The 13,683-nt window shown below is 43.6% G+C and overlaps 1 protein-coding gene across 1 annotated transcript in view; it reads left to right on the forward strand.

Moving 5' to 3' along the window:
* Window positions 1-365: 365 nt before the first annotated feature.
* The window catches only part of WDFY1 (WD repeat and FYVE domain containing 1), a 46,408-nt gene continuing 33,090 nt past the window's right edge, over window positions 366-13,683 (forward strand). Inside the window, exon 1 of the mRNA XM_060107098.1 lies at window positions 366-622. Coding sequence (XP_059963081.1) covers window positions 486-622 — 137 coding nt within the window. The 5' untranslated portion in view covers window positions 366-485. The remainder of the gene's footprint in view (window positions 623-13,683) is intronic.

A 13,683-nucleotide genomic window follows, 5' to 3' on the forward strand; every position in this document is an offset into this window, starting at 1 on the left:
TGGGATAGTGCTTGGTATATAGTCACCCCTCAATGAGTACCTTTCAAAGATTCTAAATTGCACTCATTTTTTCACACTTTATCATGTCTGAAATGCAGCTGTGGTCCAAACAAAGGTTTCTTAGAATGGATACAATGTAGTATTATTATTTTCCCAAGGCTCTGGTTTGGGGGACGATTCCTCTTCGCCGCCATCTGCTCAATCCACTCCTGGGTGAATGACTTTACTTTTCAACCTTTGTGAGTTTCACCACTTCTCTGGCAAATCCCTAAGGGCCTCTCTCTCCGCCAAGTAATTTTAGTTGCGCGTCTTCCCCAGCCAATACGATCGTTGGCGGCAGCACTCGGGAGCTTACGGCGGCGCGGCACCCTCACCGCCAAGGAGCCGAAGCGAAACCTGCAGGTCCCCGCCCGGCCATCAGCTGATGGGCCGCCCGCCGCGAAGACCGCCACCGCCGCCGCCGCCGCCGCCGCTGCTGTGCGAACATGGCGGCCGAGATCCACTCCAGGCCGCAGAGCAGCCGCCCGGTGCTGCTGAGCAAGATCGAGGGACACCAGGACGCCGTCACGGCCGCGCTGCTCATCCCCAAGGAGGATGGCGTGATCACAGCCAGCGAGGACAGGTAGGGACGGCGGGTCGAGCGCGGGGCCGAGGCGCGACGGGGGCGGCCCGGACTCCCGCCGGCGACCGGGTGTAGGGACTGTGGGGTCGGCGGCCTCGTCCCTTTTCTCGTGGGGACGTCCACGGCCCCCGGGTCCCGCGGCCTGTCGCCCCGCCGCCCTTTCTGGCCTCTGGGCCCCACCCCCGTCCAGGGTTCCCGCTTTTGGGTTCTCCAGTCTCGACCCCCGCCGCTCCCCTCCCGCCCGGGACGCCGTACCCGCTTCGCACCTTCAGTCCGGGACACCTGTCCCACACGCGTCCACTGCGCTCTGCCAGCCCGAGACCCACATCTCCGCCACGTCCCTCCAGTCTGGGACTCCCACCCCCCCTCGCACTCTCCTTTGTGGGATTTCGCCCAGAGCTGGATGCGCCCCCTCCTCGGTCAGTTCCGAGCCGCTTTCTCTGGGAGCCGGGACTGGCGGCCGGTCACCGCGGGACCCGGTGCCAGTGATTCCCTTCTTGCAACAAACCTCCCGGGGCTTCAAAGGTCTTCCTTCTGCTTTACGCTGGAGTTTACACCTCTGTTTGTGTCGCGCACACCAGGTCCCTAGATCAGTTATTTTATCACAGCATCTCGGACCACCTGAATTGTTATTTACAAAATAGTTTTTTTTTTCTAAAAGTGACTCACTTAAGAAAAAACTTAATAAGAATAGTGAAAGATACTTTTATTTTTCAGATAATTTGATATTTCCACTATTAATGGAAAACCGGTTATCACTTGCCATAAAAAAATTAAACTAATAACTAAAACATGTACATCTGTGTCACCTAAAGTCAGCTCTATCTTGTAACAAGACATCTTGCCCACCGTATTTTGGGAAACACTGATCTGATGCGATTTTCTCATTCTATCTAAAAGGAAACTGAGGCCCATGGAGAGGCACAGAAATACTGGTGACGCCACAAATGCACCCCAGGATTCCCCAGTCCAGCTCTCTGGTCTTCCCAGGGCTGTGTGATTGGATCGGAGAGAGGTTATTTGTTTTAAAACTTTGGCATTTTTTTAAACCCTGAAAGTTTAAAAGGTTAGTGGCTTTACTGTGGGAATTTGGAGGAAATGACTGATGTTATTGAGAGAAACTGTGTTTCCTTGCGACAATGAGTGGTCTTAAAGGGTGATATTGCAAAAGTGGAAAGGCTTTCTGGAAGAAGGAAGGTACTGCTGTTCTCTTAAAGCTGGAGGCTTTTTGTAATCTATCTTTTGAAGTAAGTACCTTTGAGGGCCTGTCCCAAATGGAAAGAGGAAACCTGAAGCCCTCAGTGCCTCTTTGACCTTTGTATTTTGCTTTTGAGTGAGTTTATTGTGCGCAGGCAATTTACATGTAGCTGAACTTGGTGGGACCTGGGTGTGGGTGCGTCACCAGGATGGGAATGGGAGAGAGAGGGATACACGAGCCACAGGGAGAAGAGGGGAATGTAAAAAAAGGCAAAGGACAGAATAATGATATTTGCATGATATGAACATAGATGCAGACAACACTTTATACAAGTTAGCTGTCTTTATTCAGTAAAATATTTTATTCATGACTCATGTGTTGGGTCAATCGCTGAATATTTGAGATTATTGGCCAGGAGCAGTGCTGATAAATGTTTTATGGAAAGTGATTACTTAGCTGCCCTGGGACTGAAGTGTTCTGGGGGAGCCTTAGATCAGCTCATTTTGTCACTGGGGCACAGCAGGATCCTGGCAGATGACTGGACCAGGCGAGGGTTGGGGCCTCGGGTTTCTAATTGGTGTTTCAGGCCCATGGACCGTCCTGGAAGGTAGGACACTCTTTTCAGCAGGTGCTACACTTTATGAGATTTACGAAAGCACACGGCTATGGGGTTTTTGTTGTTGTTGGATATGGTGGTTGGTTTTTACATTGTCATAAATATGTGTCGTATTCTTCAATCATTTATTTATTCACTCATTTCTATATTTAGCAATACTGTACTTACTGAGTGCCAGGCCCTAGAGATAGAACAAGGATCAAAAGTCATAGCACCTGCCCTTATATAACTTTGGAATCATTGATTTTATGGCCTCTGACTGATAGAACCAGCCTGTTGAGGAAATAGAACACTGACCACCCTAATTCATCAAACAAGCATTTATTGGACACTTACTGTGTGCCGGGCCCACGCTAGACCAGTGGGTAGAAAAAGCTGACGCTGAAATTGTTTTTTCCAAAGGGCTGGATGGTGTGGTGAAGAGATGGCCGTGTGCTCTCAGCTTCCTGGGTGCTGGGGAGACACAGAGGAAGGAGTATCCTTGGGTGAGGGCTGGGTTTCAAGGAAAGCCTCCCAGAGGAGAAATCACTGGAGAGAGGAGTGGTCTGTGTGACCCTGGTCCAGGCAATGGGAAAGGACAGGAGAATTTGGACTTTAGTTTGCAAGCAGTGGGGGACCATCAAAGAGTTCAAAGCAAGCAAATGACATGATCAGAATTTGTACTTGAGAAGTAACAATAGTTAACCTTTTAAAAGCCCCTTTCCTCTCTCAGTACAGAAGTGGACCCATGTACGTGACTGCATCCAATCCTCACATCTCCCTGTGAGGCGAGTTCAGTCACCTAGTCTTATCAGCAGTTCCAAAATTCAAAGTATTTAAAAAGTCAGATGTGCTTTTTGTTTGTTTGTTTGTTTTGTGTGAGTTAGGCCTGAAAACTCATTGCTGCTAAAACTTGACCTATAGAGTTGAGACTATTTGTAATCTCTATTTGTCCCATGTGGTGTGAATATTCATTTGTTTCACTGCAGAAAGAGCAATGCATTTAATTGCAGTCGCTGCCCCAGGCCCCGCTGGGAGGTTTATGGAACATTTGGTGGAGGCATCTTATTGTAACGGGCATTTGACCATTTGGAAAACTGGGGCACAAAGGACCTTGAGTAAGTACCCAAGGTCATGTAGCCAGTAAACGATAGGACTGCGATTTGAACCCAGGTCTGACTCTGAGGCCCCCAGTTCTTTCTGCCACGGCCCTAGTTCCACACCTTTGGAAAACCTGAGTCCAGGCAGTGTCAGTGACTGTCTACTCCGGCAGCAAGTGTAAAATGCTAGGATTCTGCCTTCCACCCCTCCCCCCTCCCCCCGGGGACATTGGGTAATATCTGCAGGCATTTTGGTCGTCATAACTCCGGGAGGGCACTCCTGGAATCTAGTGAGTAGAGGATGCTCAACATCCTTTAATGCCCAGGACAGACCCTCATGAAAAGGATTATGCAGCCCCAAATGTCAATAATGCCCAGGTTGAGAAACCCTGGTCTAGGCTTAATGTACATGTTTATCTGGTCTCTCTAGACAGTGGTTCTCAAACTTGAGTGTTCATCAGAGTCACATGGAGATAAATCTTGTTAAAACACAGAGATTCTAGTTTAGTAAGTCTGGGGCGGGGCCTGAGAGTTTGTCGAGAGTTTACTTGTCATGATGCTTGTCTGTGGAAACCCACTGGGAGAGAATACTGTTTATACGTTGTCCTCTTTTTTGTCAGCTTCTGGGATGTATTTGCCTGGAGTCCTTTAGATATACCCACCTATTTCCCAGTAAAACCAAACTATATATATGATAGAGCTACATACAGAGAATCCCCCCAGGGAGTAATAAACCACTGTGGAGTATTCAGCTTAATTCCATCAGACCTGGTGTCACTGGTAATGGTTTGGGCAGTGAGCTTAGGGGGTCTAATCAGAAACCTTCAGGGGTTACTGTGCCATGAAGGGTTAACAGAGAATGGCGCTCCTCTCACATGCATTCATTTCTATTTTGTTGAAGTAATAAGTACCCCACGCTCTTTTGCTTAAACTTCATTCTTCATGAAACCTTAATTAGTATTTTTAAATTTTAGTTTTCAGTTGCTTGCACTTTGGAACTAGAATATTTGAGCATGCAAAGTAGAATGATACATTTGTAAAGTGAAAAAAAATATTCTTGAGTCAACGGAGTATGACTGTCTTTCTCAGGAGACTGTGAAAATAAAAGTAATAACCTCAGTATTACGTTTCAGAATTTGAACCGCAGCAGTCATTTTCCTGGTAAGGGAAACAGAAAATGAGACTCTGCTTTCAGGACAGAACTGAAATGTGGTGAGGCAGGAGGAATTGATTCCCTAGACACGTTTGCTTTTTGAACTTCTTTGCTGTGAACTGCACCAAAAAATTAGACAGTCAGTTGGTTGAAAAGGATAGATAGCATTTTTTAAAGATAAAAACTTTATTAAAAGCCTTATCAATAAGTTAAGGCTGTGGGCCCGCTGTCTTCATTTTTTGAAAAATAGAGTTTGGAGAAAAGCGTGCTAATACTATTGCTTCAGGGGCCTGTGGGCCAAGGTTGATTTCTGCAAGAAACTCAACTTTGTCTGGCCCAAGTCAAACAAAGAGATATCTCATATATTTTAAGATATTTTAGGATGTTTCTCTTAGGCTGGTAAATAATAGAGATTATAGAAAATCAACTTTTAAAATATTTTTGGTGGCATCTTCCTTTTTTTTTGTTGTTACACCAGCTATTTAATTTTTTTGTTTTCTTTTAGACATTTCTAAGCATATTAAGACGGTTTGAAGGAAAAATTATGTATTTAGTAGCTGTTCACATGGAAACAATCTTAAATAAACAACTTGATTTTTAAGTGTTATGCTTAGGAGGAAACCTGGCGTAGCTGGAAGTTTTTAGTTTATACAGAAAACCAGAGTGTTAACCACTGTATTTTTGTTGTCATGCAGTGCCTAAAAATAGACTCTTTCGTTTGTGTTACAAAATAAAGTGAAGAAGTGAGAAATGGGAAGCCTGAGTGGGAGAGCATTTATTCCTCTGTCGTTAGAGTAGTTTTTCATTGTTATGATCATTTTCTTTTTATAGCATAGTTTAGAACAGATTCTGGATCCAGAATGCCAGAGTTTGAATCCCAGCCATGTGACCCTGGGCAGGTTACTTATTCTCTCTGTATCATAGTTTTCTCATCTGCAAAATGGAGATAATAAAGGCACCTACCTCATAGGGTTTTGTGGGAATTAGATGAATTCACATGCAAAGCATTTTGAACTGTGCCTGGCACAGATAAAGTGCTTTTTGTGTGTTGGCTATTACTGTTTTCATTCCCATTTATTTTCCATTTAATTGCTTTAATCTCATCAGAAGCTAAAGTTCTCTCTGCTTATTCTATCTGTGGGTATGTATGTGTGTGTGTGTACATGAAATGAAATTTCTCCTGTCTGAATAGGATAGTACTGTTTTGGGGGTCATTTACACACCTAAGTTCTTATAACTGTCTTCGAGTTATGCCTTTTCATCATTTCCATATTTGGTCACTTACAAGTCACGTCAGCCATAAGTTTTCCCTTATAAAAATCTTTGCCCTGCTGTGTTAGGGGGCGCGAAGGCCACCGCCAATTTCCTTGATTCACTAGGACTGTCATTATACAGTCATGCTCATGGCCATGATTTATTACAGTGGGACAACCCAAAACAAAATCCATGAAGGGAAAGGCGTGGGGTGAAGTCTAGAGGAAAGCAGGCATGAGCTTGCAAGAGTCCTGGCCCTGTGGAGGCACTCAGGAGGTGCTCCGTTCCGCCAGCAGAGTTACATCACATGTGTGAAATACCTTCTACCGGCAAAAAGGTGGCTGGAGACTCAATACCCAAGGCTTTCACTAGGGGTTGGTCATGAAGTCAGCCTCTGCCTCACACGTGCTGAAATTCCAGACTCCCAGAAGGAAAGCATGTGGTCAGCGGTCTCTCAAATGTTAGTTTGAGTGAATCAATGAACAAATAAACCTGGTAGGTATGAAGAAGCATGGACCAGAATTGAAAAACAGGCTTCTTCCTTATGGCCTCCAACGGTGCTTCTTTTAGGTTAGTATAACCTTGCATTTCAAGACTTCTGGGCTGTGAACAGAGTTTGAACTTTTTATTTTTAATTCAAGAATCAGTGTTGCGTGGACCCTACATTGATTGACTCCATCCTGTCCTCCTGCCCCTGCTCCTCAAAGGTTGTGATAGCTTTTACCCTTCTGGGTGGCACAGAGGTCACAAAAAAATAATTTTGATGCTAACAGTGAAAAGATAACAGCAGGAGTGGTTCCCCAAATAAAAAAGAAAACATCTGCAGGTAGAAAACCCAGCCATCAGGCTTCTGGAGCAGCATTATTCATTTAGGGGCTGGTGCAAGTACCACACAAGTGCAAGTGGCCTTCCCTCCAGGATAAAAGTCTGCCTGTGACACGATCTGCAGTGTGAGAGTCACCATTGTCATGGACCCTTGAAGCTGCCCCGGATTCCTTCCCTGGACTGTAGAAGGGGGTGGAAATTTTAATTTTTTTAAACCAGTCTGATTCTCCTCTGTAGAAAGAGGCTGGTTTCCCTGCCTTTCAGTTTAGATAATCAATTCAATAAAAATCTAGTGTTTCCCCCCTTTGTTATCAAAGGAGAAAGGCTGCTTTCTGCCGCGGTAATGAAGAGGGCAGAGTTCAGGAGACTTGGCTGGAAGGAAACTGCTGTTTATTTGATAAAAGCAGATTGTACCATATCCTTTCCTCTCCCTCTTAGGCTAACATTTTAATGTTATAGAAACCAGCCAGGCTACCAGAATTACACATTTTTGTAGGTAACCCTGGAGGTACTGTCAGACTAGGAAAAAATATCCTTTGTAGTAGGTAACACAAATGTTTGGTGATTTACCAAGATATAAAATAGCATCAGCAATCCTAAGAGTGACTGGAAAATCAGATTTCCCCAAACTTACTATTTGTTCAGAGTTTAAAAGAAATCAGGCCTGAGGCTTAATTAATTTGTAGCATATGCTATACTCTGTACTCTTTTAAATCATTTTGTTGAATAACCCCTGTATATCAGTTTACAACTTAAAGATGGTTAAATTGCTTTAATTTAGCTATTTTGGGATGATTAGGGTGTTGTTTTGAGAACTTTTTTTTTTTAAGTTTTAAAAAATAATTATTTATTTAGGCTGTGCCGGGTCTTAGTTGCAGCACATGGGATCTTTAGTTGTGGCATGCATGTGGGACCTAGTTCCCCGAACAGGGATCGAACCTGGGCCCCCTGCACTGGGAGTGTGGAGTCTTACCCACTGGACCACCAGGGAAGTCCTCTGAGAACTTTTTTAAAAGAGCTGGTTTTAATCATCAAAAAATCTACAAACCATAAATGCTGGAGAGGGTGTGGAGAAAAGGGGACCCTCTTGCACTGTTGGTGGGAATGTAAATTGATACAGCCACTGTGGAGAACAGTATGTAGGTTCCTTAAAAAACTAAAAATAGAACTACCATACGACCCAGCAATCCCACTACTGGGCATATACCCTGAGAAAACCATAATTCAAAAAGAGTCATGTACCACAATGTTCATTGCAGTACTATTTACAATAGCCAGGACATGGAAGCAACCTAAGTGTCCATCGACAGATGAATGAATAAAAAGGATGTGACCCATATATACAATGGAATATTACTCAGCCATAAAAAGAAATGAAATTGAGTTATTTGTAGTGAGGTGGATGGACCTAGAGTCTGTCATACAGAGTGAAGTAAGTCAGAAAGAGAAAAACAAATACCGTATGCTAACACATATATACGAAACCTAAAAAAAAAATGGTTCTGAAGAACCTAGGGCCAGGACAGGAATAGACACAGACATAGAGAATGGACTTGAGGACACGGGGAGGGGGAAGGGTAAGCTGGGACGAAGTGAGAGAGTGGCATTAACACATATACACTACCAAACGTAAAATAGATAGTGGGAAGCAGCTGCATAGCACAGGGAGATCAGCTCGGTGCTTTGTGAGCACCTAGAGGGGTGGGGTAGGGAGGGTGGGAGGGAGAGACAAGAGGGAGGAGATATGGGGATATATGTGTATGTATAGCTGATTCGCTTTGTTATGAAGCAGAAAGTAACACACCATTGTAAAGCAATTATACTCCAATAAAGATGCTAAAAACTATAAGTCATACTCACCAAAAAAAAAAAAAAAAGAGCTGGTTTTAGAAATGCTGATGTGTCGGGCGAGGTGGAACTTGGCCTTGTGATTTTACAGAAACACTTGTGTGCTATTTGAATCTGTTTATCAAAGTGTGGGCATGACTTTCAAGGTAATCATACCAGAAAATAACATGTATTGAACCAAATGTATGTTCTCATGGAGTTACAGGTTTGAAAATGGTGTTAATCATGACTTACATGAGATGCCTCCTGTTTTGAGAGCCAGCGCTTTTTAGAAGAAAAATCATGCTTTGAGTCTGTCTTTGCTCTAGTATGTTGTAGCTTAAGCAGATGAGGCTTTATAGACTTGGTGATTTCCTAAAGTGTATTTTTAACTTGCTTTCAATCAGCTCTCTGAAAGAGTCAAACAAAGGGACTAGAAGAAATAAAAGGGGCCTCTCTGCTCCTCATCAGGAATGTCTTTGAGCAGATCACAGATTAATCTCCCAGGAATAAGTACTTCTTTCTTAACCAAACCTTTGGTTTTTAGTCTGCTTTTTATGTATCTACTGTAGTAAGGTAAAAGAACATACGGAATTATTATCCTTGATAGACAGGATGAAAATATTGAATAATATTTAATTAAGAGTAATAACTTCATTTATGCTTTTACAGTAATGTCTTCAGTTTCTTGGGAATCAAATTAGCATCTGAGCAAAGTGAGGATCCTAGAGCTCAGTTAAAAATTAAAGTGAACTTATGTGTTTACTAAGTACTTTGAAATTCTTGACACTTGGTCAATGCCAAATGCTGTTTTTATTTCCAGTTTTAAGGTCAGATTCCTAACTATTCTTAAAGATATACTGCTTGGGACAGATAGCATTGTATCAGTTAGCTATTGCTATGTCACAAACCAACCGAAAATTCAGTGGCTTAAAACAACAAGTGTTATCATTGATCATGAGCCTATAGGTCACCTAGACAGTCCATCTGGTCACAGCCAGGCTCACTTATACACGTGTTGGCCCTGCTCATCTTAGTCCGTCTCTTTCACGTGGCTTGCTAGCCACAGCCCTGTGGAGGATGGCTTCACCTGGCACAGTGGGGCTCTCTTCTGTGCGATCTCTCATCCTCCAGCAGGCTAGCCCCTCTTGTTCATGTAACCATGGTAGGCTTCCAAAAGAGGGTCTCTTTACTCAGAGCTGGCACTGCATTGCTACAACCATGTTCTTCTGGCCAAAGCAAGTCACAAGGCAGCCCATTTTCAAGATCAGAGAAGTAGCTTCCACCTCTTGATGGGAAGAGCTACAGAGTCACATTGTAAAGGGCATGGATGCAGGGAGGGGTAAAGCATTGGGCCCATTTTTGCAACTTGCTACCTCAAGCACTTACATATTGAATCGTATACTGTAGTTGATCTTGAGGTAGTGAGAGATTTTGTTAGAATGATTGTACATATTGAGCACAGAAGTCAGGATTTTTTTGAGCTAAGTGAGAATTTTGGAGTTAGACCTGGACTTTTCCACCTTCTGCATTTATATGGAGAAAAAAGGAATTTAATGCTTCATGTTTGCTTATTGTTTAGGAGTTACTGCTTTGGAGGATAAAATGTAGAGTTTTCTGAATGCCCTTTAAAAATTGTTCTATATATTAATTAATTACCATATAAAGCTTCTTTGCTTTGAATTATTTACTTTGGTATTGTTTTGAAATGTGAATTTTCATCACCTTCTGGCAGAATAAGTAGACAGAGTTTGAAAATCTGATCCAGGGCTGCTGTTGGTTTGTTTCGTTTTAGGACTTTCTCCCTCCTGACTTCTGCCTCCCTAAGTATAAAGTGGAGGTCTTGGGCTTCCCTGGTGGCGCAGTGGTTGGGAGTCCGCCTGCCGATGCAGGGAACACGGGTTCGTGCCCCCGTCCGGGAGGATCCCACATGCCGCGGAGCGGCTGGGTCCGTGAACCATGGCCGCTGAGCCTGCGCGTCCGGAGCCTGTGCTCCGCAACGGGAGAGGCCACAACAGTGAGAGGCCCGCGTACCGCAAAAAAAAAAAACAAAAAAAAAAAAAACAAAGGAGGTCTTGGCTGTCATCTTTGCCTTGAGGGTGTGGTATCATGTTCTCGACAGACCACAGCTTTTCTAGATTCCCAGTGCATACGTAGAAGGCAGGAGGTAGCGTCTGTGCCACTGGAGCTCTTCTCTGGGAACTTTGAGAAGTTAAGCGGAGACACGTTTGTGAAGAGGCGCGGTTTACTGCCTTGTATCTTTCAGGCCATCGAGTCCTGTGCCTTTTGGTGTCTTCTCTTTCCTGCCTTGCTGCACTGGACTTCTTTGCCCAGCTCTGCCCATTCTGCCCCTGCTCACTGCTCCCGGGGCCTAACTGATGCTCTCAAGGCCCCGTCCACCCGGCACCTCTAGCCCTCGTGTCCAGACCCTCCTCACTCCTCTGCGCTGACCTCCATGGGTGCAGCGGATCCCCTGACAGACTCCATGGGGGCACAGGGCCTCCTAGACTCTGCCGCACTGAAAAAAGGAAAGTGGTCGAGCCCTATTTGAAACTGCCTCTGATTCTAGTGCCTGCAGCCGCGCCAGAGCTTCAGTCTGAGCCCTGCTTTACTACTCAGCCTCACTTGCTCTCAGTGGTAATGATTTAACGGGCAGGCTCCCAGGGAGTGGACGGTTTTTACATTTAGAATTTGAGATAGGTACACTTGAAACTCAGGCAAGATAAGTCCTTATGTGCCTCAGGGCTTATGAGGAGGTGTTTAATTGTTGGTGGCCCTGCTGTTTTCCTGCTTCTCAGCTGTTCCACATCTTTTCTCTGGGAATACCCCCTCCCCCGCCCCCCAGGAACCAGAGTCCTTGTCTGCCCCCGGGGGCGTGTTCCCTCCTCTCCTTCCTTCTCCCCGTCATCAGCCGCCTTATCCTCCCTGCCCAGCCTGACTCAGCCTAATCATGGAATTTACTTCTATCATCTTATATTAAGCTTAAAAAAAGAAACCCTTAATATATTATAAACATTTTTTCATGGTTCTATGGTCTTCATAACTAATTTTAATGACTATATAGGCAATTAAATTCATGTGTCATTAATCCATTTCATTATTTAACATGTTCCCCTAACTTTATTCCTTTGAATAATGTTCATATGAACTTTTTAAAATATGTAGTTCCTTTTTTCATCTATTAAAAAATTTCTTCAGGATCAGTTGCCGAGCCTGGAATTCCTAAATCAGTTCATTGTTGTCGTCATCATCATCATCATTGTTATTATTGTTATCTTTATGATTAGGCAGGAAACGTGCTTCTCACTCTATGGAGCAAAATTCTTTTTTTTTTTTTTTTTTTTTTTTTTTTTTTTTGCTGTACGTGGGCCTCTCACTGTTGTGGCTTCTCACTGTTGTGGCCTCTCCCGTTGTGCAGCACAGGCTCCGGACGCGCAGGCTCAGTGGCCATGGCTCACGGGCCCAGCCGCTCCGCGGCACGTGGGATCTTTCCGGACCTGGGCATAAACCCGTGTCCCCCGCACCGGCAGGCCCTGGAGCACAATTCTTGCCAAAGGATTAGCTCTAGTGTGCAGTGAGTGCTGACAGAAAATCATGAGAGCCCTAGAAACGGCGTGTTATTATTGTTTTCAGCTGTTCCTTTGCTTAGCCCTGCCCGGCAATACATTTTAAACACATTTCAGTCTGAACTATTTAAAATAAAGAAATACAATCCAACTTTGGCATTTCATTTATTTAGAAAATGAACAGATGATGATCCACCGTGCTGAACAATGAGGCAAATAAGATGATGGTTTGATGCGCATACAGTGGGGCTATAGTCTTACAGAGAGTCTTCCTCTCAGGTCTCCATGGAAAACGCTGCAGCCCTACATGAGTTCATGCTTCTCAAACTAGGAGGGCAAAGGAGACTGATGGTGCAGCCCTCCACAGGGGCAGCAGGAGCGTGGGGAAGATTGAAAAGCACTTATAGTAGTGTAGGCTCTGAAAGAAATGACACATTTCCTTTCTAAGTACCTTTTGGAAAAATATCAAACTACTGTTTTTAAAAGAACTTAAAAATAGATCTTGGCAAAGATGAACATGTTTCTCAGGTTCTGGTTTTAAGGAAAGACTTTTTTTCCAGATTGACGCAGTCTTGGAACATCAAACAAGACCCCTCTACTAGAAAAATGGGTAGAATAAGCAGCAGGCAAAAGATAAAATGAGTTTAGGTGAGTGGGTGTAGGTTGTCAAAATAGTGAAGGAAAAGTTAAGCTGTTTTACTTCAGTCCGAGAGGGACTTAGACCTTCATCTAGGCAGACAAGATTGTGGTTTTTGGAAAAATAAAGCCATCTGATCCTGACACTTTGGTGATTATATCGTTCATTAATATCATCCTAGAGTTTTTAATAGTTTGCTCCTGTAAAATGTTACTAAACTGTTTGTGACTAGTAGATTTTGTTTCCAGTTTTCTGAATAGTAAATTTTTTTAGTCTGTGGAATTTGTTGATTTTTTTAAATAAGCAGCCCAACTTAAGCCTGTTTTTATAACCATTTTTTTAAACCAATGAGGCATGTTCTGACTACAATACAAAACAAATTTCTATATTACTTAGTAGAAATTATACACCTTTGTTTAATATCATAGTTTCTTGAGAGTGCCGGAGTACTAGGAGTTAAATTTAATATCGTTTTGATTTTTATGTCAGAAGTGGGAGATTTTAATATGTCCCCTAAGTAAGGGAAAGAGTTTGGCTTGAAAAGAGAAGGAAGGGAATTCCAGATAGAAAGTGTGAGTACAGAGGTAAAGCCAACTATCAAGGTCAGCTGCTTGATTTGGAACCTGATTCCCAAGAAAGGATGGTCTTCTCTCAGCCTGGATGTGATAAATAATTTCCAAATGAAACACCCCAAGAGATCATTTGTCTTGCCAGTTTCCTAGTGTGTCAGCTGGGTGCAGACCAAATGGTAGTAACTTACGTTTGTTCTCCAAAGGAAATAATACTGTGTTTCAAAGATGCTGGGGTCTAGGTAGGTCCCATTTTGACCTTGGACTAAGCTGCATGAAGTTAAAATTTGACTTTTCCAGGTTAGATGATTGGATGGAAGAGACAACCTTTAACGTT

This window comes from Mesoplodon densirostris, chromosome 8, assembly GCF_025265405.1.
Source record: "Mesoplodon densirostris isolate mMesDen1 chromosome 8, mMesDen1 primary haplotype, whole genome shotgun sequence".
NCBI classification, from domain to species: Eukaryota; Metazoa; Chordata; class Mammalia; order Artiodactyla; family Ziphiidae; genus Mesoplodon; species Mesoplodon densirostris.